The sequence below is a fragment of the Thunnus albacares genome, chromosome 16, assembly GCF_914725855.1.
Source record: "Thunnus albacares chromosome 16, fThuAlb1.1, whole genome shotgun sequence".
Taxonomy (NCBI): domain Eukaryota; kingdom Metazoa; phylum Chordata; class Actinopteri; order Scombriformes; family Scombridae; genus Thunnus; species Thunnus albacares.
In genome coordinates, this window is record NC_058121.1 from 2301983 (window position 1) to 2326551 (window position 24569).

The 24569-nt window shown below is 41.8% G+C and overlaps 1 protein-coding gene across 3 annotated transcripts in view; it reads right to left on the reverse strand.

Moving 5' to 3' along the window:
• The window catches only part of bach2b (BTB and CNC homology 1, basic leucine zipper transcription factor 2b), a 109663-nt gene that overhangs the window by 15921 nt on the left and 69173 nt on the right, over positions 1 to 24569 (reverse strand). For all 3 annotated transcript variants that reach the window (XM_044377121.1, XM_044377120.1, XM_044377122.1), the window contains 2 exons: positions 22090 to 22344; positions 1445 to 2950 (listed from right to left, as the gene is read on the reverse strand). In XM_044377121.1, coding sequence (XP_044233056.1) covers positions 1445 to 2950; positions 22090 to 22332 — 1749 coding nt within the window. In that variant the 5' untranslated portion in view covers positions 22333 to 22344. The remainder of the gene's footprint in view (positions 1 to 1444; positions 2951 to 22089; positions 22345 to 24569) is intronic.

Below are 24569 nucleotides of genomic sequence, written 5' to 3' on the forward strand. Positions count from 1 at the left end.
GCCATGGCAACGCACCACTTTCTCTCTCTCTCTCTCTCTCTTTCGGCATCTTCTGTGCACTTAGAGCAGCGCTCTCCACCAAGCTCATCAAATATAATTCTGCCTACACCTCGAGCAAACATCACTGAATGTAATATCACAAGAATCAAGATGGCCTCCTGGAGCCAAAAGGTCATAAGTTCAAGCTCTGCAGCAGCCAACATATGATGTCACTGTCTAGAGGAAGACATATATGACTAGTGCTAGCGACATTTAAATACCTCATGACTGATTGAGTGTGATGTATAATTTATTGTAAAAGCATTTCAAATCCCAACCTGGGAAACTCAGCTCCTGGCAGCATTTGAGAGATATTTCGGAGATAAAAGGTTTTCACCTGACAGAAACAGCATGTGTCAGCGAAAGGCCTGAGACGCAGGTGGAAATTTTAATCATTAAAGTGGGTAAACAGCAGCGCTACGAGGAAGCAAAGCTGTTCTTTGTGAATTGATTTTACTGTCTTTCACCTTCCCTCAGGTGGGAAAGCTGCTCATTCTGATGTTATTACACCTGCGCTGAGCTCCATCTGCGAATTACAGAGTCCCTCACTGATCTTTACCCGGTAAACAACAACAGTCGTCTAGTCTGCAACTTGGAGGCTGTCTGCCCAGGTGGATTAGGGGAGGATGATTAGAGGATTGGCTATTCATCCTTGTCAGCACTGTTGAGCTGCACTACAGTCCCATCATGAGAGCAAGCTGAACCTCTCGCCCACTCACATTTAACTCACTACAACCGCTGCCCACTAAAACTTTATGGCCATAGCACATTGCTGCTGTAATGTATTGGTTGTAATCCCTTTGCAGCACACCACACACTTCGCCGCAGCTGTGTATCTCAGCTAATTGTCAATAGATCACAAATGTCAGAAGTCGGCAAGTCTACACTGAGCATGTGCATATTTATGGCGCAGGATTATGGTGTTTCTGCTGGGATAAAATGAGCTGGTTAGGCCAGTTGGCATTGGCAGGGAGACAAACAGAGCCAGAGGGAAACACTTCAGAGGGCAGTTCTACCCTGAGAGAATCCTGACACTTCAATTGCTTGCAGTGTTTCTCAGACACATACTACTTCCAGCTGAGATGATCAACCAATCACAGTCTTAAAATCAGTACCACAGCTTCTCGCATTTAGACTGTCCTAGTGCATTTGGACTCACATATTCAGACTCATTACACAGATCTCCAGCAGTGCATAAAGCAGATTAATAATATCAAAGCACATCTGTGCCCTTTGGTGGTGCTGTAAATCTTATACTGAGCACTCCTGCTTCAATTACATGATGATTTAATGACTGCTAATGCAGACCTAGAGAGCAGGCCACTGCGATATAATTAGCCAAGGTGGAATTGAGTGTGATCGTTACATTGTGTGTTACATATGAAAGACAATGTTAAACACTCACCTCTGGCCCTCTCTCCTGTACATGGCAGGACTCGCTGTCTCCCTCTGAGAAGGAGCCCGACTCATCACTGGAGTTGGTGCCGTAGGACTGCTCGCATTTGATCTTGGGCCGCACCTGGTTAAAAAGGGCATCCCCTCCCACACTTTGCTCCTGCTGGTCCACATTGAGGCAGCGTGCCACATTGGAGCATGGCGAGGAGGAGAACTCAAACTGAGGCAGGCTGCAGGGAGAGCCTCCACTGCCGTCCTCCGCATAGGAGTATGAAGAGCAGGAGCTGGAAGTCCTGGTGCGTGTCTCACAAGGTGGCGAGCGTGGGCACACTTTGATTGGCACTGGGCAGCTGGTGTTGGGCCGTGGGTGGCACAGGAGTGGGGGCTCAGTGGAAGTGGTGCTGGGAGAATAGGTCTGGGAGGTGGGGAGGGACTGGCTGGCTCCAGCCCACAGGCCTTTTGGCATGTGCTCAGAGAGCTCCATCTCCAAAGAGTTCCCACCAGGGTAGGAATGCGCTGGGGTTCCCAGACGGTTGCAGGCCCCTGAGGAAAATATGACACTACGGCGGTCTAGCTCAACTTCCTGTTTGCAGACCCCATCGCAGGAGGAGGACTTGAGGGACAACCCTGCAGGGAAACCGTCCACGTCCTTTGGGGATGTAACAGACAGACCCAGCTCCCCAGTGAAAGGCCTGAAGTCTTTTTTATGATCTCCCTGAGAGTTTCCTTTGTCCTGGGGGCAGACAAGTCTGTTGGCGAATAGCTGCTGTGATGTGTTGGGCAGACTGGGGAGGTCCACCCCTTTCTTGAAGAAGGCTCGGAGGCAGGAAGGGGACTTGGTTCTCTTGGTTCTTTCCACAGATATGGGGTTATCCATCTCCATGGCTGTCACACTGTCCTTATCCCTGACATCTTGCTCATCCCCTGACAGGCACAATGAGATGGCCTCTTCCTCTGCCTGTGGTTCAACTTTGATCTGTGCCAAAGGCAGCCTGCCCTGACCCGGCACTGCCCCGCTAACGCCACTCTCCTTTAATGTGCTTGGAAAAACTGAGGTACTGGTGTATGAGGAGGTGTCATTATTGTGCTTGTTACAAGCCCACTGGTATTTCCTGTACTTGGGGCATCGTGGCAGGTCTGACGATCCATGCCGATCAAAGTCCAGCCGGCCATCCGTGAAGTTACTGGGTATAGCCATTGCTAGCCGATCATCGTCAGGAAAGGAGGTGAGGGCGTCAGCACAACGCCGCGCCCTGGGGGAGGTGGGCCTTTCCGCCTCTGACTGCATGGTCTCATCCTCCGAGTTGTTGGCCTCCACCGCCACCTTGTGGCAGAGCAGCAAGCCATCCTCCTCACTGCGCAGCTGAGCTTCCAGGAAGCGAAAGCATGAGTCCTCGAGGTTGTGCATGCGCAGGAATTCGGCACAGCGGATGACCTCCTGGATGTTTTCTCTGCTGAGTAACAGCTTAGCAGTGTAGGCAAACTGCAACAATGGGGCGAATCCCCTGGCAGTGACCTGCAAAAAAACAGGGAAATTGCCAGCATTACCATCAGCACAGCCATTGTTCAGAGCACTTGGAGTGTGGTGAGAAAACCCGACAGCTCCAACAACCATAAACAAACACTGTAAAGTACCGGTTAATCTTTTTATGGGGTCAGCACTGAACATTCTATACAGCAGTAAATAAGAACTGGTGCTCTGGGGCAGTTGGCAAGTGTCTGTGTCCACCTAATATTCGCAAAAAAACAACCTGTGGGACATTCCAGCCCTTCACCACTGTCTGTCTGTGGTCATATCAGTGATTTTGCCTACACCCACTCCTGTCACTGCTTTGCATTTGCAAAACCCTTACTTCTTGATGTAGGATGTCTAAGCACAAATGTTAGTCCCATACATTTACCTGCTTTACATTCACTCTGTCACATGTATTTACTCTTGGCAGCAGGACTCCAAGTAGAAAATGCTGCCTCAAGAATGGTGTTCAATGGTCAAATGATGTATTTTTTAAGAAAGGATTTGTGGAGATCTTTGTGGTTTGCTCAGTGAATTACACATAAGGTCTGGTTTTTATTTTAGCCTTAGTACTGAGGTTTGGTATTGTTCTGAGAGTTTCGATACAGATAGAAAACTAATACTTTCTGATATCTTATTTGAGAAGCACTTTTTCATTCAACAATTCAAGCCAAGGTTCTCAACAGTTAAATGTTGTTTAAACACAAGCTGCCTAAACTAAATGCTCTAAAATCTGCAAAACTATTTGACTAAGGAATAACTTAAAAGATTAGGAATCTGACCAGGCATTGACAGTAGACTGCTGGTTCTACGAACAAAAGGTTTGATACCTGGATACCTGCTTTGCTTACCCTTTAGAGTTTTGCCCTCACAACACTGACATGAATGTGTCTAGCAGTGCTCTGTACTACAAGTACTCCAATCAGGGCATGGCCCAAAAGCCTCACTTTCTGTGTTAGTGCCCTGCGTCCTCAGGTCAAGTGCCTGTAAAGCCTAATGGTTTGTAAGACTGTGGCTTATCCCTGTTGTGGCCATGTGGCGTGGGATGATAGAGGGAAGCCTTCCATTTAGACTTAATGCCAGATAATTAGGTAAACTCCTGAGCCTGCAGAAGTCCAGGCTGCCCTCTGCTGCTGTTGTCACTGAGCACACAGATGAGAGAAAGGAGCTAGAGGAGCTGGCTTTAATACAATGCTTGTCTGCTGTTTGGAGATCAGCGTGAGGTTCACACTAGGTTGTGTTCATCACTTTACTCAAGCTCTAACACCCAATCCCTGCAGCTTTATCCTGGTTCATTCTCTGGTGACAAACACATTACTGTTAGGCACTCTGGGAATGCGATCAAACCCAACAGAGAAAAGGTGCGCTCATGAACCCAATTACAATGGATTCACTTTGAAACTGGGACGGTATTGTTTGGTCTACAGTACAAAGCACCTTTTCAGGGGCTGAGTAATGTAAAATCTTCCTTACAAGACTTAACAGAGGCTTCCAGATGTAGGGGATGAGCAGCACAATGTGGTTTTAATGAGCCAACTGTTTACTGATTGTTTTGCTGGCTTTGTTGGAAAAACAAGATGAATTACCCTAGGTGGAACGACATACACTGTTGTGAGCACTGCAGCAGCTTCCAGGTCCAGCGGTCTCTGACAGACACCCCACTAGTAAAACAGGATTTTCCCTCCTAAATAATCAAGCTTTTAAAACCACAGAATTTACTCTGTGGATTTTTCCGCCTGGAAAAACGACTATGCAGTATGCATGAGGAAACACAAATATGTCAGTAAAAAATATCTTGAGGTCATCTAAGAATGTATTAAATCATCAGGCTTTATAGATTTTCTGGCAGTTGAATAAATATGTGTGCTAGGTTGCTGCTTTTCATTTTTTAGAGGCTTAAACCTCATAGAGTCAATACTTTGTGGACCTCTTTCTTGTTCATTTTCCAAAAAACTTCTTTGTGAAACTATAGACAATACATGCTAGAGGCTCAAAACTCAACAACACAATGGAGGATGTGTCTGTGCCAATTTGAATGGAACATGACTCCAAAATACAGGGAGGGATTATGTGATTAAAGAACAGATATGTAAATTATAGCTTTAAAATGTGAAGCACCCAACTAGACTTTCAGCTAAACTCAAATGATCTTGTGATTATGTGCCAGAACAACTATACTGAACTGAAACTGGGTTTAAAAGGGTTGTATGATACTATCTGCAATTGATGTTCTTACTGCACCTGTTTATGAAAATGAAGATGGTCTTTATTTTTTAAATACTAAAATCATGAGTACCCTCTTCTCAATATAAACAACAGACAACATGAATAACATTTTGAATGATTTTTCACATTTGACTTACTAAATTAACAGTTCTTTAGTAAGTTCTAAATGCTGTCTTTGAGCATGGAACACATGTGTGGGATAAAAAAATAGTCGGCAAAATCCCATGGATTTCTTCACTTTTTGATTTATTTACTGGCCTAAATTTATTTACTGGTTAAATTTAAAATTTAGAAAAAATTGGAATAAGTCCATAAAAAATTCCCAAATTGCTAAAACCTCCAGATTCACAGAAAAAAAATCCAGAGGAAATGACTCCAGTATCTTCAATAGTAGCTACAGACCTGTGTTTGGTGCCACTATAGATCAGTTACAGTTTGCTTTCCATTTTAACCACTACAGCGTAGATACAATATAACACAGTGACAGAAATTTACTTCTGCTTTCCAACCTTTTGTGTATTTTATTATTCATGAGAACCATTTTTATGAACCATTACAGTGAAGATTACCTTTAGAAAACAGCTGAGACTTGTTTCATTACAAATGCATTTTGGGAGTAATTTAAAAGCTGTTAACATAACCATGTGTTAACGTTATTGGTTTTTTTATTGTTTGAAAGTCTCTAGAACTGCACTGGAGGGATAAACAGCATTCTCCCAAAAGATATTCCCTCATTTGGTGTTCAGTTGGGTTGAGATCTGGTGAGGAGGCTAGATCATATGATTCACATCATACTCAGTGTTCATCATTCATTCAGACCTTTAAACCCTCTATCAAAGTCACTTAGATCTACATGATTCTTATACATGTTACAGAGCATGATGTTAACTGCTTAACTGTATCATGGAGTACATTGTATTTGTATTTATGTATCTCCACTCATTTTTGAACATTTGTTTAATTTGTCATCCCTCTGTACCTGTGTAACCTATCAGTTCCATCATCCATTTATCCTGGTTTCCCTCCATTACACATTGTTTTCTTTCATGATCTACTATCTGCTAGTCACTCTTAAAAAGCTATAAATAAATGTGTTTCTTATTCCATAGTGTAATTCCAGCCCTGTGAAATGAGGCGCTTCTTTTTGGCAGCAACTGCTGTCAAATCTTTCAATATTTCTTTCAGCTGGCCTGTGACAGCTTGAAATATTTCACAGTCTGGTTTAGAAGTCAGATTAAAAATTACTTACACTGTCAATGCAGCGGTGAACACATTTGATCAATCATGCTGTAAAAAGTTATATTCGTGCGTGTTTCCTGTTGGTGTGTCTCACTTTATGTTTGAATCTTTATTCTCATGCTAATTTTTTCTTTACACATCTGCTGAATTTCTTGCTGCTGTGATGTGTTTACAAACAGTCATGTTCATGATGTAAAACATCATACCAGAACCAATCTGAACATATGCTAAATAAATCTGTTTGCACACACGATAATGTGTGATGGGACTAGTACAGTAAGGTATTTCTGTATTTTCCAGTCTTCAGGATGCACTCCAGCTGGGTCACGTAGTTGGACCTCCATCCGTCTTGTGTTCAGCGATACACCTGCTGAGAAACCAACTCTGTTGGCAGGCCTATCGTATTCCTGGGGCCAGAGCAAGCAACATAGAATACCATTTAAAATTGCTGGCTAAGGATAAGCATAAATATGGTAAAATTATTATTCACGTCGGCGGTAACGAATCCCCATTACGCCAGTCAGAGGTCACTAAAATTAATGTTGAGTCGGTGTGTACATGTGCAAAGACAATGTTGGACTCCATAGTTTTCTCTGGGCTCCTGCCTAATCTGACCAGTGATGACATGTACAGACCATGTCATCATTCAACAAGCAGCAAACAACGTGGGCTTTATAGATAATTGGCAGACTTCCTGGGAAAGACCTGGTCTGATTAGGAGAGACGGCATACATCCCACTTTAGATGGAGCTGCTCTCATATCTAGAAATATGGCTGAGTTTATTAGTAGACCAAAACCATGACAACCCAGAGTTGAGACCAGGAAGCAGAGCTGCAGTCCTACATGCTTCTCTGCATTTCCTTTAGAGCAGTTACCCACCCAAAACCACATAGAAACTGTTCCTGCCCTCTGACCACTTAAATCAGTTAAATATAAAGTAAACAGAGGAGGAGTTATACATACCAAATCTGATAAAAATTAAGACCATCACTGCAATAGTACAACAAAATAGGAGAATTAAATGTGGACTCTTGAACATTAGACCTCTGTCATCTAAAGTCGTATTAGTAAATGATCTAATCTCAGATTTTCATATTGATTTATTTTGTCTTACTGAAACCTGGCTGTCATGAAGAATATGTCAGCCTAAATGAATTTACTCCATCAGTCATATTAATACTCACATTTCTCCAGACACTGGCCGAGGAGGAGGAGTTGCAGCCATTTTCGACTCAAGCCTAATTATCAACCCTAGACCTAAATGTAATTATAACTCATTCCAAAGCCTTGTTCTTAGTTTCTCACACCCAACCTGGAAAACATTACAGCCAGTTCTATTTGTTGTAGTGTACCGTCCTCCTGGCTTGAATCCTCCTGTGGAACCATCTTCCAGTTGGGTCTAGGATGCAGACACCCTCTACCTTTAAGAGTAGGTTTAAAACTTTCCTTTTTGATAAAGCTTATAGTTAAAGGCTAGGCTCGCCTTGGACCAGCCCCTAGTCATTCTGCAATAGATTTAGACAGCCAGGGGACTTCCCATGATGCACTGAGCTCTCTCCCCCTCCCTCTCTCCATTTGTACGCATTCATGTCCCATTAATGCATATTACTAACTTGGCATCTTCCCCATAGTTTTGTGCTTTCTCGTCTCAAAGGAGACCTTTGGCTGCAGACCGACTGCTGTCCAGCGTGATGCCCACCGCTGCTGCTATTATTATTAGTCATTTTTGCCCACTGCTACCACTAGTATTATTAGTCATATTTCTATTATTATAATTCTAGTTATTGTTATTACTCTCTTCACTCTCCCCCTCTCTCTTTCTCTCTCAACCCAACCAGTCACGGCAGATGGTCGCCCACCTAGAGTCCGGTTCTGCTTGAGATTTCTTCCCATTAAAGGAGAGTTTTTCCTTGTCACTTTCACCAAGTGCTTGCTCATGGGGGAATGTTGGGTCTCTGTAAGTTAAAGAGTACCGTCTAGACCTGCTCTATGTGAAAAGTACCCTGAGATAATTTCTGTTGTGATTTGGCGCTATATAAATAAAACTGACTTGATTTGACTCTGGTCTAAAACAACTTGCAGTGAGCTCTGGGTAACATACAGTCCAACAACTGCTGACTCCATATCCATGAGGGGGGATGGGGTATGTGTGTGTGTGTGTGTGTGTGTGTGTGCCTGTGCTAGAGTAAGTGAGTGGGTGGGAGTGTGTGTATCTGAGTATGACGGATTGGGGGGAGGGTAGAGGCTTTGACTGGACTATCTGCTCTACTGATGAGCACAGCACATCCACTACACTACTACTGCAGGACTGCTCAGGAACATGAGCTTACACACACACACACACACACACACACACATTTCTGTACCCTCTGCAATAATGAATCCATTAAATCTGAATCTCCTGATCTTTTTCACTATAAATTGTACGATGGATACGGTGTTTTATCTTTACAATCATATTGCTATATTCTATATTTTTATTTATGCATTAAGGGGGTAGTCTAGCAATTTAGTTTTGCAGCAGAGGCTGAGATACTCCCTAGTATGGGCCAAGCCCCAAAAACACTGGATCCTATATTTCCCACAGAGCAACCAACAGCATTTTTGTTAGACCATCTATCTGGTAAAAGCTTACATCTTTTAGTTTGCAACATAGGATATCTGCAACAGATTCCAAGCCAAAGCTACAATAACCATAATGACATCACTATGACAACATTAGGGCTTATTTTCTCATTTGACAAAGCTCCTCTAGATCAAAAGAAGACATTATAACCCTGTGCATCAGGATGAGTAGTGCTGAACATGACTAGTAAACTGATCATGTAAAATCATGTAAAATCAGTGGAGTGCCCCTTTAAAAAGACTCATTTCTGTGACGATGAATAATAATACTTGTAATATGCTGTACTTTAGCCATTCCTCTTTGAACACCATGAAAAAAGAATAAATTCAAGCTTATACCTGACGTACAGAGATGAGAGGAAAAATGGAAAGTCCACCAGAAACTGGTGAGTTCTGAGATGTCACGTAAACACCGCACAGACACACTCATCCACACACAAACTGGTGCATTGCTACAGTAGCTGGCTACAGATAAAGTCTGTACTGTTGGTGATTTGGCTGTTTGTGGTAAGGCTGCAACAGTCCTGTGGTAAATTTTGTTTTGCCTTCACTTGTCACTTCAAAGGAAAACTGACTGACTTGTGTATTGCTGTTAGAGCCATCCATAGAAAAGATAAATCTTTACAATTAATTCATATTTTGTATTATTTAATTTGCTAATGATAACTAGGTCTATATTTCCATTGTAAAATATTTTATATAGTTGAGTAATGAGTGCAAACAGCTGCTACTTCTAATGAGTTTATATTGGTTATATTAATATTAAGTTACATCGTTGTTTGATTGTTGGTTTAGATGAGACTGTATCATAGCTAACCTGTTACCATGTTTTATTTTGTTTTTGAAGTGTAAAGTTTTTCAGTAAAGGATTAAAATGAAGAAATGTGGAGTTTTGTTTAAGCAGACAACATTCTGCTTGGATTTTATAGCTGAAGTTTTCGAGACAAATACGAAACCACACCAACACTCAGTGGAGTATTCCTCAACATTCATTGTCTTAATCATTGTGACTTGTATGTTGATGTAACTGCAGTGCACTTGTGCTGTATGATTTGTGTGCTGAGGAGTGACATACAGCATAAATTAAGATATATTCTACTATATTCACACACACAACAAGAACAGAACACAAACTCTCTTGCAACTTGAACAAGTGTACCTTCAGGTAACTGTCTCTCTTCATGCACACGCGCACACACACACACAGAGTTAGTTTCCGTGGATCGAGCCATGCTGACTGTAATGGTGAGGTAGTCATAGCTTAAATGAGGCTGGGCGTCCAGCCCGCTGCATCCAGGCCTGCTGATAAACAGCAAAGCTGCTGGAGGAAAAGTGCTGAGCGTACCAGGGATCTATTTTCAGCTAGTATCAGCAGCTGCTGCCTGCGGGAGCGCGTCTTTATGTGCCCTGCACCATATGTGATTACTCCACTGTTACAACCAGCACAGCAGCCTAATGAAGGAAAGCGTAAAGGGAGCGACACAGGATGGAGGGAGGGAGGGGGGGGGGGGGGGGGGGGGGGGGGGGGGGGGGGGGGGAAATACTGGGGGAAGATGGACAGAGCACAGAGGAGAATGAGAGAGGAAGGGAGACGGTCACAGTGTAGGAAACTAAATGTTAAAGGAAGAAGAGGAGGACAGGGAGGATACACAGAGTGTTTCCTGGTCATTAGCTGACTGTCATGACGTTTGAAGCATTTCAGCTGTTAGTAGTACTTAGTGTGTGTTAAGACAAAGGCACAAATTCATAACCATGACAGATTGGGGCCATTTTAGGCTAACACGGCCCTGCTCTGCGTCTGGAGCGGACAGACGATACCAATACAGGGCAGGAAATTATAGGCAGTGGCCAATCACAGACCTGGATAATTCGCATGACATTTTTAGGGAAGCCTGCCAAATATCCTTTCATAAACAGGCTGAGCAATACTACACCACCCTCCCCTCCCTCTTCCCTCACCCAGTACTCCTCTCTTACATTGGCCTTTCACCTCCGTAGAAGAGAGGGCTAATTTATGCAAATGTGCTCCAGTGAATTCCTGCATGTCATGCATGCTAATGAGGACATGGCATGGCATGACAATGTGCTTCCCCGCGCAGAAGAAAACACTCCATCTCCATTGGAGGGAGCAGCCGATGCTTTAACATCAGATTGCTGAGTAACCTGACATGAACCTCTGTGTTTGCAGACAAACATTAAGAAGCCTGAGTCACAGCACTAATGGAAATGAAACAGGCCCTGTACTGTACGCTGTCATGACGCCATTGTGGGTTGAGCTGTTATGCTGGAAGAGATGACAGGAAATGTGCAGGGACAAAGGCCTGCCGCAGAACAGAAAAGCTCTCGGGCCAAAGGAAAGTCTTTTATAAAGACAGCTGGAGCAGACATACAGCAGATTATTAACCCATCTATCTGTTTATATTAGACTTACGTAATACTGAGAGAGGGATGAGATAATGGGTCAATCACTTTCTTTTTGCTATAATTTTTAAAAATTTATCATTTTCCAACCTGCAGGCAGCCGTTTTTTGCATTCACCTCTTTCTGGTATGAAAAGTTACAGTATCATTGCACGTTACTGCAGTTGTAAGGGCAGAATGATTTATAAAGTATGCACCGGTTATCACACAACAACAGTAAAATTGATATAATTAACAATAATAATGTATAACATAATAATTATTAGACATGTCATTCATTGTCACATATATAAAAAGTCTCTGTATGTTACAAATTACATCATAATCAATGAATGAAACAAGATAGTGAACAAAATAATAAATAAATAAATAGTAATATAATGAATATAATATAATAAATATTATGCTACAGTGTTCTCTGGAAAATGGTCAGGAATAATGTATACAATACACAATGTTTTAAATGAATTAAATCATAAAAACATTGGTATGGTCCATTAAAATGAACTATTTTACCCACACACATACCTTTATATCTGTAATGGAGGAAAACTAATGTATGTGATTTTCAGCCCAACACCAATATCTAACAGTTTCAAATCAATAAATTACTGAAAAGATATCAATCTGATTTTTAATAAAGAATTAATCTTCATAAACACTGTGCATTTTTGGCAATTACCACAGATTTAGTAATTAAGTTATGATAAAGATGTGCACTGAATCGGAATATTTTGCAGTCGTATAATCAAATATTACAAAAAGAGTAATTATAAGATGAAAGTAAATTTTTAATTAGTCATGTTTAATCATTAAATATAATAAATAATAATTCATAAAACTATACTAATAACTAATAAAACCTAAATACACATAAAGGGTTTGATGTTCAAAAAACAGTCAATAATACATCAAATACAGCATACGAAATGTTGGTGTTCTGTCGTTTCTATTTGCATATCTGCCAACATACAAACTAATAAAGATATAGCAGTGATAAGCCAACTGTGGCTCATAATATCAGCCTGCCACTTTCAGCTGAGCTCATGTGTTTAATAGTTCAGTAAGGGTAATGATTTTGTACTCAAGGGGAGTCTGGCTTCATGCATATTAGAATCAGTGTTCGCAGTGAAAAGTAGTACTGAGCACAGTAGAAACATAGCTTCACAGTGATGTTGAGACAATTGTAAGGAAAGTGTCTTTCTCAGTGACAGCAGAAGCTCAGACATTCCTGGTGCTGAGCTGTGGGTAAGTAAACCTCCCCCTGACAGTGGATTAAATCAGATAGTGTACATCCTAATCCTCTCGCAGTGCAGCTTACAGTACAGGCCAGACACTGAAGAGGACATGACCCCACCTCTACAATGTTTAAGACACTATGAGATTGTGTTTGGGCTGGACCAAACGAACATCAAATCGTGGAAATTGTATAAAAGTATATTATATGTGTCTGGACTAAAAAAAGTGTTACCCTCAGCTTTGTGCTAAGAATTTCTTTCCTTTCATTAAGGAGGATGTTCGCTTCTTAACTGTGCCGGGTTTGGAGGTTAAATACAAAGTGCATAAACACAGGGATCACACCACAGGCTGTCGCGCGGCAGGCTGGCTGCTCAAGGTGCTCCTCTACCCAGCCTCTCACACTCAGACAAAGACCCTGCATCTTCTCTGTCAGCTTATGGGATGAGATGTGTCCTTGTGTTGGCAGAGAAAGAGAGACCCCCTGCTGGACTAAGGGGGCTGGGTATTAATGCCAGCACTCCCACTGCACCATATCACTCCTCTCTCTACTGCTTCCTCTTCATCTTCTACCGCCCAACCCCCATCTTTAAGGAAGGCAGGGCTCTGTCCCTGACTCCTACCATCTGTCTAATAGGCTGTGTGTGTCTGTGTGTGTGTGATAGTGTCCTGGCAAGGCACTTGGTGTGGGGTCAGTCTGTGTGAGCCCCCCTCAGATTAAGCTGGTTTTGTGCAGGTTGACCTGAAGTGGACGGATGTCCCTCATCAACTGTTCTAAACCTCCATAAGTGCATTACATTTGCGTGTCTGGTCTATCTTGAAATATTGCTCTGTCTATGAGAAGAAAATACTTTCTTTGTTGCCTCTGTTGTCTCACAAGCAACAAGAAACTATCATTGTCTTCCAAAACAACTAATTTGACAGTTTTCTGATCTGCCACCGTTTAGGTCTGGTTGAGTTAAGGGAGCAAGAACTATTAGGTTGTGGTTAGGGAAAAATTGTGGTCATGGTTAAAAGAATCAAATGTTGTCAGCATCTGAAGGTTTGCTGACCCAACCATCCAACCTGACTTCCGGGGTGGATACATAAACATACAGTACCAGTCAAAGGTTTGGACACACCTTCCCATTCCCTGGAATGAGAAAGCATTTCCAAACTTTTGACTGGTACTGTGGGTCATTAGGGGCTATTGAAAGATTCATCAGTTCTATCATTTTTCAGATGAGGAGAGTCTCCCATTGTCAGTTGTCTCCAACACTTTGGCCCAAACCAGTATATCTCAACAACTGCAGTACAGGGTAGGTTGCTAAGGAATTTGTTCTGATTCTGGTGATCCACTGATCTTCCCTGTGAAGTCAGTGTAAGGACAAATGTTGTGCTTGAATTACAATTTGGTGCTTCATGAGACGTTACCAAATCTAATGGCAGATCCATAGTGGATATAGGTTCTCAGAAAACTCCATTTTGGTTACCCTGTGACCTTTCCTCTGGTGACACCTTTGCACATATGATATATTATAATCGTCAGATTGCCATGAAATTTGCAGAGCACATTCATGACCTCCTGGTCTTTCCTCTTCCCTTTCCTTTTCCCTAAACCTATTCCTGTACAATCTTTATCTTGGATCTCTGCTTGGATGCATAACCCCATTTTGATTTGCCTTGGACACTACTGTTAATTTTGTCAGCTGTTTTTTTTTTTTTTTATCTTAGTCCTCTGTCAAATGTCCTTGTTAGTTTTTAAAAAAAGTCATATTTAGTCAACCTCTTCCTGTTTTCTTTTAGTCAAGTTTTAGTTGAGTAAAAGTCAGAGCATTTTAGTCTTATCTTAGTCAAAGAAAACCGCAACTATTTTAGTATAGTTTTAGTCAATGAAAACTGTTGACATTTTAGTCTTTTTTAGCCATCAGTTTATACTGAACATTTCAGTCAATCTGGTCTAGCCAAAACCAATAGTTTTCTGTCATTTTATTAAAAATTATTTCACATAAGATTTGATCTTATCATTATCTGATAAAAAACACAAGTTGAATGATTAAGTATGCAGCTCTGCAGGAAATGTCTGGTCTGAAGATATCAATTCAAGGAATTCATCCAGACATGGAACATGTTCTGATTTGCATATTTATTTTGAACCGACACAATTCAACAACTGTGGTCCAATACTCCCTTTAAAACTATTATAAAACAAAGATAGCTGTACAGACAATAAAACATTTGAAGCCAATTTTTTGCTTGCCCAAAGTACAAATTTATCTATCTGTTCCGAACAATGGAAATATAAGTAGTTAGCCTAATGATATTGAAAAGAATAATTGACACACACCAACTGCAATCTGCTTGCATTAAAAAATAAAATAAATAGACCTGAGATCAGAGTTAACAAGAAAGGAAAAAAAAAGTGCCCCATGGACTTAATAATGTTAACAAAATTGCTGTCTAGCAAGCTAGTTCAAATGAGATCAATATTAAGGGTTAAACAAGGCAAGGTTTTCTAGAATAACAACAACCATGATGAGGAAAGGTAATATTATACATTGCTATGTTAATCAATACAGCGGTCTACACGGGCCACGTAATGGCTTGCATTTCACTTGCACTATATACACATAAACATGACCTGAAGTCTATTTTCCTCCGTTGTATCCGTGTTACTGCAATGATTGTGTGTTGGGCTCTGAGTGCTTCTAAAATATGGGTGACCTACACTCAACACTGCACCTGAACGCCTTCAGTGTAGACACACAGATGGAGCACTTGCTGCTGCTGCTGCTGCTCTGCTAACGTGCTGCTCACGATACGCCTTCTGTGAGTCTTTTTTGTCAAAGAAAATAAAGAGAGATTTTGGTAGTTTTTAGTTTTTGAAACTACCCTAACCCTAACTCTTTCCACCATCAAGACAAACTACTACAAACTACTATTTTTGATGCTAAGGATACTTTTAAGTTGCCATTAATAACAAACTCTTCAGTATTCCACCCAACATTTTTGAATAGTGTGGTGCAAAGAAGATTGCAGCCTTTAGGGGCCACAAGCACCACTTTAGTTAAAATAAATCACAGCAAAGCCTTTGTGACATTGCAGGTGGATACACTCTCCGTTTTGACACAGGGTGCACATTTCTATGTATGTGTGTGTGTGTGTGAGTGTTTTCTTTTGGAAATGAAAAAAAGTGCAGTGTTCCCTGGCTCATGACTAAGGAAAGAACTGACAAACAGGAGGTGGTTTGAGGTCTGTGAACCAGCGCTCTGCTGAATCACAGTGCTGCCCTCTCCTTTTTTCCAGAATAAAAATCAGACAGGGCATACTGGGGCCCTCCACTGTCCCCACAGTGGTCTGGAATGAATCAATCTAGCCAGTCAGAGCATTCCCACGCTGGATGTCAGATGTGGACACAAGTGGACACTGCAATAGCAAGTCATTGGAATGACTGTGAATGGTTATTTGATTCATTTAAGTCAACAGAATAATTCACTGATTTGATTACTTCAATAAATTAGGTTTCTGCTGCAATGTAGGAATAACATTCCAATGTACAGTGGTGAGTATCATCAGTTTCTTACTATAAGCCTCTTATGCAGGACAACAAAGGTTATGTGCTACTCACTAATAACTAGCTGACAGCAGTCTGTTGGCATCATGGCAGCTAGGATTGAATCACATCTTTGCACACAGTTTCACTATATAGAGGTCATTTGTGTTTGTCAAAGTGATGACTGCTCCTCTCCAGTGGAGGGCTCTCTTTGAAATTCTTCTCTCTGGCTTGTATCTGTGGCATGCTGATTCTTATGAATCCTCCTTTGTTCTATCGTTCATCAAGAAATATGATGTAGAGAAATGCAGTGTGTGTGTGTGTGTGGAGCCTCCTTCGTCCAACGCAGACCTAGTGTGCTTCTGTTCCTTCCCCCTGCAGGCTGGCCGGGAGGACAGCATCTCTGAGATAAAGCGGGATTGTTTTGTTCCCATGATGTGATGGCCAACAAAGCCCCTTGATGAAACTGGCTGCCCCTCTGCAAGCCTACAATCACATTAGATATAGATGATGTCACTCACCACGCCAGCCCTGGCTACTCCAGGGGCGGTGAGGCCATGAGAGAGGAGTGATGAAGGTGGTGGGGGAGGTGGTCTTTGTTTCACAGTTCATCTGCATCAACCTCCCCCTCTCTCCCCCAGTGGCAGCTGAGGCCTTTGCCCTTTGTTACACATAGGTGGCAGCCTACAGTAGCTGCTGAAGCAATGCTCTCCATGACCACAGCCAGACACACGAGTGTCAGTGAAGTGTTGCTAACCTAGCAGAGCTACAGGCTATTACTCTGAGCTGACACAGACCAGTGTGGGCTAAGCAGACCCAGCCCTGCCCCCATCATCAGAGAGAAGACGGCGTTCAGACACGAGGCAGGGATGCGTCAGCATGCCTCAGTCACTGACCGTGAAGCAAAGGGCGACAGGGGACCTTAAAAAACTTGACAGGCTACATCAATGAAAGGACATTCCTCCATGATGTGGCTGTGACTTGTCTAGACAGTCAGACAGAGATGTACTACCTGCTGAACAGGCCAGAAGAATACTATTTTGAGGACAATTCAACCTTAAATAGATGAAAAAATGAGCCACTGGTAAACTGACTTCCATTTTATGCCACAGTATACTTCTACTCTGCATAATGAGAACTTTTACTTTTGGCTTTTTAATCACATTGGCTGATAATATGTACTTAATTAAGATTTTGAATGCAGGACTTCTACTTCTAACTGAGTAGTTTTACACTGGTATTACTACTTTACCCTAAATAAATGAATAATGATCCTGCTGCTGACAACACCAGATATGATAACTGATTAATCATTTAAAGTCACTTATCAAGCAAAATATGCATTAGCAAATATTTGGTTGCTTTTCTCTGTTTTATATAATTGTAAACTTAATATCTCTGAATTTTAGCCAACAGAACAAGTGATTTTGAAGAAATTACATTATTGACCATTTTCTCATATCTTATATAGGCCTACTAAATAATTAACGGATGAGATTCATGATATAAAAACTGTTAATTGCATTTTTTGCATTTGCAAACAGTATGTAATTGCATTTCCAGGCTGTTGTTGAACAGCTATCTCAAGTGTCCATTGTGACAGAATAAAGCCAATATATTCATTGTATGCTGTTTTGCCATTTAGATGAAACAATGAAAAATACGTGATATGTTGTCAAACTGAGCAGGAATGGACAAAGGAAAGGAGACTTGGTTAAATCCTCAATGGGAGCAACTCTTTCTCTGGCACATTTAAGAGACAGTCATTCAAAGATGTTACTTTCCACACTCCATCTCACACCTGAAACACACAGCAGCTCATGCATTATTCATATGCGCAGCGAGTGAATGAAAGGGATGCTGCTTTGAGCATCCAGGAGCCATTCCCTGCAGTCATTCTTTGAGTTAAAGAGGAAAAAAAAAAGCCCGTGATGCTCATTTTACATAAGACGACAATCTGATGGTGATTTCTTTTCCAATGAGCGCAGCGACAAAGTCATTTGACAGGCGTTACTTTATTAATGCACACTGGCCCACAGCGAGGAGCCAACTCCACAGCACATGCAGGATGTGCCCCAGTTTTCGCAGCAGCACATGTATGTATGCATATGTGTGTGTGTGAGTGTGGGTGTGTGACATCAATACGTCAGAGGGGGTACTTTCATCATGTGTTCAGTGGAAGAGCTCTGAAGGGGATCAGTTTAAAGTGACAGTGTGAGAGCTGAGGTGAGCAAGAGTGAGGAGTGTTGCTGAACCTGATGAGAGCCAAGCCCGAGGTGGCATTAATCTCGCCGTGAAGTGCTACCTGCTGCCGACAACGGTGGCAGCGGCGGCAGCTGTCAGGTGCTAATTGGCAATCACAGCCTTATAGGCTCAATAATGCACTTTCTCACACCTTTCACTCCAGTTTCAGTCTTTATCCTCCAGTGAATGACAATGAAATAAAACACTGTTTACTGGCATCCTCTATCATGACAAAATGGAAAGGAAAATAAAATAACTCTAAAAATAATCAATAAGTCAACAGTGAATGGAAGCTGAGAGGTGATAAAATATGAAAAAAGGGAGCAGATGGAGTTAAGGTGAAATTGAAAATGTGTGGTGCAGGGGAGAACAGCAAGGGGCCCCTAGGCCACCTAAAATGAATCAATATCAAATTATTAGGTCTAATTTAATAATTCATCATGATATCTAACTGTTTTGAAGTCAATATTAACCCTCCCAACACCCCTGTGTTGGACAAATCAAGCACAAAATGCTTCATGGGTGAATTCCTATCTAAAAAAAGAGGATTCTTTCTTTAGATGACTGTACTGAAATAATGAAACAAAGCATTAATCTGGGGTGTTATTGAAACTAACCAATCACATTTTACCTCTTAAGGTATATTCAACCGGTCCAGTGCCATGAGGGTTCTTAAGGGGACTTTTTGTCCCCTCTGTTTAAGCTTTATGTATCTATAGAAAAACAGCAAAAAAAACAAAATTATTGGCCGAGATACATGTGACTATCGCTTAGCTGTTGTTTCAGAACCATGGACAGCACTGTTGTGTGTAGGGGGTGTGTGTGCCGCATGCGCCATGATAAAAAAAAAAGCTGCGGAAACCCAAGCTAGCTTTTTTACTTGTAGTTCAGCTAATGTTAATGTATTGCACGTTACCAGGCTTGTTTGCTTAGCCGCAAAACGCAGTTCAGGAATAAGGATGGATATCAGAACTATTTTTGTCTATGATGGAGTATTTAGCGCTATCCCAAAAAATGCCACATGCACATCACACAGAATTCAAAGCACAACAATAGGGCTCATGAGTGAAATAGTGACCAGTGAAATAGATGAAGAAATAGGAGATAGCTGGTACACATTCAAGGTGGACAGGACCAAGGACCCAACTGGTTGCGAGAATGTGTCGACTGTGGTCCATTATCTAGACAACAATAATGTAACTCTCGAGAGACTGCTGGTAATGGCCAGTCTGAAGCACTGTGATGTGTTAAGTCTGACAAACCTGGTCCTTTCTGAGCTGAGAAAAGCAGGCCTAACTGCAGAAAAGATCCTCAGCCAATGTTACGATGGTGTGAGTGTGATGTTGGGGAAAAGAGGGGGTGTACAGAAAATATTACAGGAGAAAGTTGAACGAGAAGTCCTGTATGTACATTGTTTCAACCACAAATTACATCTAGTGGTTATTCATGCCATGTCATCTGAGAATGAACTACAAGCCTTTTTTCAATGAGAGTGACATGCTTACCAGTTTCTGAAAAAGCCAACTGTGGCCGCAGTGCACACGGGACAATGTCTGAAAAGGCTACTGGGCCAAAAGTAGACCAGTCACCTGGCTACTGTATCAGTCATCGTTAACACTTATGATGCTGTTGTGCAGTTCCTTGCGGAGATTGACAGCAGTGGCCTTCATACGCAACTAAGAATAGAGGCAGCAGGGATCCTAAAAGCAGTTCAAGACCCCCACTTCAGGTTTGCTGCAGTCCACAAAATCATGGGTCAAAACCTTGACCCTCCCAACAAAGTGTTACAGGATGAAAAAACAGACCTCTAGACTGGATGAAGGTTGTGAAAAACGTTCTGGATTGTGTGGAGAAGCTCAGGAGTAACTTGACCCATTAGAAATAGCAGCTCCTCCGCCAAATGAGAGAATGTGCCAAGTCCCTACACACCTGAAACTGTATATGATGGAGAGCACTGTAGACCAGCAGGACAGAGTGCAAGCGGCTCTTCTTCAGGACACTGAACAATGTCATTAGGGAGATGAATAGAAGATTTAGTGAATGGAACAGCCAGCTGGTTGAGGCGGTGTGCCCTTCACCCAGACAGTCCTCACTTTTTGGATGTGCAGAAGGTGAAACCACTACTGGAGCTCACCAACACAGCTTTGGCGGAATCCAGTGTTTCTATAGCTTGCCACTTTTTACAGTCTGAAATAGCCCTCTCTCCTGAGGATAAGTGGACCCCTGCTGCCATCCTGCAGTGCGACTCTGGGCCTTTCACCACCCATTGTAGTAATAGACAGAAGATAGAACAGATAGAAATGACAGGGAAGTGAAGGGACGGTCAATAAAATAGAGACAGAGAGAGTGACAGAGAGAGAGAGAGAGATTGCGCTACAAGCTGCAAACAGCTGTTTCTATGCACCTCCCCCTGCTGATTTTGACAGAGAATTGTTCATAAAGTCAAAAATATTTAGTGCTCTGCTAGTGCAATGTTCTTATGAGTGCTCTGATGAATAAGTGTATTCTCTGATTTAGAAACAGTAGTCTTATGTTGTTATTTAGCCTTTCTCAGGCTATTACATGGTTAAATCAATGAATTTTATTTTATTGAGTTTCATTTTATGAAAAATTTTTAACAGCCTCCCCAGTCACTTCATCCAGGTGCTGAGCCTGGTATTCATGCAGAATATGAAGCAAATTTTTTTACTGGGGCAAATTTGACCCCTGAACTATTTTTGCAGTCCGTGTTTATTCACCCCAAACATGAGCTGTAGCTCACTAGCTAAGTACCCACTGACCAGTGTGTGGGTGTGTGTGTTTGTACACCCACTGATCTCAGAACTCACCAGGAATTCCAATTTTTTTATATTATTTTCGTCCAGTCTCTCTTCTTTTTTTCTCTTACCTTCATATGTGGACACATAAAGCCTTGGGATAGGCATGAATTTTTTTGTCTTCACTTCAATTTGCGCTGTTCCAGGGAATTACACCTTTACATTGACTTTATATGCAATCACGCCACCTCTAAAATTTACTTTGCATTCTTTAATAATAAGGAAAGTTACACCAGCTTGAAGCTTGAGGGGAAGCTAATAATATTGTTGCTAGCTTGTTGAACTGAACTTTACAGAAAAGTTTGAACTGGTGAAGAATGGAAGACCAACACTTGACACATCAGAATTCAGTTAACTACCTGCAAATGCTTGAGGTATACCAGCTGTAGTTGGATTGTTGATTCATGTAATTGTACTTTATAAGACTGTTAATGTGCTGTGTTCATTATTGGCTGCTTGCTTTTATCAAAGACTGGATGATACCCTACATGTCTTATGTTATCGTTTCCATGGATGTGTTGATTTGATTGTATAAATAAAACAAATTGTCAGTCATCAAATTGCTTTTTGCACTGTTGGCTGTGTTTTTGCTTGGGGTGTGAGGGTGGATAGAGGGTTTAATGGTCACAGTGCATCACTGTATGTGGCTGCAGATACTAAAGGAAAGTGCAGAGAACCTGGTTAGTGCTGCTTTTGTATTGGTGTCAGTGGGGAGTTTTAGTGTCGCATTGTCTAAAAGCCAGTGGCATTTCCACCTCTGCAAGAGAAGACTGTCAGCGAAACAGTGTGTTTGATGGACGTACCTCTTCAGGAAGGCTAACGACCAAGCCATTCTCCGCCTGGCCCACCAGAGCCTGGAGGAAATACTCGCTGCAGGCGGCCAGCACGGCCCGGTGCCCGCGGAACTCCTTGCCCTCCACTAGGACAGTCACATCGCACAGGATATCCTGCTTCCGCTGGTCGTTGAGGCAGAGGAGGATATTGGTACAATGAACCGTCGACTCATACACATACATGGGGGCTTCAGGCTTCTCATCCACGGACATTCCGCTCACGCCCTGGAAATAGAAGCACAACAGAGGGGGGTCAGCTTACAGCCGAGCCCAGCAAGCACATACCGCAGGGCTGACATCAGCCCCGGCGTCCTGCTGCAGCCAGCCCCATGATTCAACACATACAAGCTTGACTGACTGCTCTCTGCTTCACGTGCTCACCCTCCCTTTAACATTTAAAACTCAGCATAATGTTGTTGTGCACGCCCTTGCTCAGCGTGGACACATCAAAAACACCCATACACACAAATCACCAGAGCACAGAGTTTGAAAGTAGTACCCATACTGCCTCTTCCCAACACACATTCAAATCACATGCACAAACAAACCCGGGTAATTACATCACCAAATAAAAACACAGAATAAAAACACGTTTTATTGAAATGCCAATTCCAGTCAGATTAAAGGAAGACAAGTGAGTCCTGAGTAAAGTGTGCTGTACTTTCTGCTCCAGACGTCCACATGTGTTTGTAATCTAAGGAGGACTCACTGTAAAGGTATGCTGAGCAGCTTGGACACACTCAAGAGAACATCAGCTGAAGGAGGGGACAGTATAAGTACAAGAGCAGCTTCCTCACCATATATAAGCACCATAATGACAGTAGTGGTTCATTTTCAGGCATGAAAATTAGAGAAATACTGCATAATATTTACACAAACCAGCTTTGAAAGAAAAATAGAAAAACTGGCTTTTTAAAAACTTTATCAGGTCAACTTTACGATATATGCACAGTCTCAAAATATGCTCTGATTTAACTGAGCCAGATTAGCATGTTAGGGGGCCCTGGACAAAAATGAGCTGTGGGTCCTCCAATTCATTTACCCAGAAACATGGCAGGAGATCCAAATGGTCAAAAATATTAAAGGTATGAAAAACAGATTTTGAAACAAGACAGAGCCACAGATTAGGTACTAAGGCAGGACCTACCTTAAGACCCTTGCCATTTCACATTTTACTCTGCTTTAGTGATGCATATTACTAAACAAACTTGTAATTACCACAAACCTATTGATACACAGACAAGCAAGTGGGCAACTGTTCGCACCCTCAGGGTCCCCAGTTGTCTGCTGAGCCTAGGTAGTAATTAGCAGAAACTATAATATAAGAAGTTTTGGAAAAAGGTGAGATACTGTTGTCTCTGAGCACTACATTTAAATGATCAGGTGTGTATAAATGAATAATATCAAATCAAAAAGCGTTATGATGTCCTTTGGCTCCAGCTTCGTGTCCTGGCTGGAGTGAGTCAGTATGAGTCCACACTTCCATCAAAACACAAACCCCAAGAAGCTCAGCTCTGGGAACATAACAGCACGTGGCCCTGATTTTTCTGCCAAACGTTCCATTCCGCTCACCCTGTGATGACAGACACAGAGAGATCTTCCCTCAGAGAACCCACCAGACACACACACACATACACACACAACTTGCTCAAAGAGCCTTTATATTAGACGATACTCTGTGCCAAGATGCCTGTCTGCTATATGTGGGTTTGTGGTTGAAAGTTTAAAATGAATGCTACTACTCTCTGTCATCAAGTGGCACAATGGCACACTGATTAATTCTATCCAGTTGACAACATTAAACTCGCTGTTCTATAGGTGTGAAGGAGTGAAGGCACCCTCAATAAGAATAGAATTCTGAACTTGAGTTAATGTGTGCTATTTCACTGAATAAAATTACATTTTCTGTCAAAACTAATGCCTTGACATGAGGTGACTTTGTCCTTTTGTCCTAGTTTTACACAGTGCTCCAAATTAGATTTCCCCGGGAAAGTTCCTATCAGTGTTTTTTTGACTACCAAGCTATCAGAGAAATTCAGAGGTCTAGAAAATGTGATTACATAGAAAAAAATGTCCTCATTCTGATTGAAATTGTTCTAATTCAGTTTCTCCTTGTTATAACTGGACAGAAAATAATCTGCAGTGCTGAATGTTTACATGTCATATAACCTTGCATAACATAACATAAATGACAGCTAATGGGTCATAGCGGATTTTTGGTGTAGATAAAGGGTAAAAACATTACACCTTATCATCCTATTGTCCAAATCACAAAGTTAAGCAAAGGAAGTTCTCAGTGACTCATACTTTTCAGTGTGAAAAATGCTTAGCAAGAGGAGAAGTGTTACTGAAAATGAGGAATCACAGCTAACATCCGTTAGACTCGAAAATTCAACACATTGATAACTGCCACCACATGGATGCCTTACTATAGCAGAGCCATTTTTGTC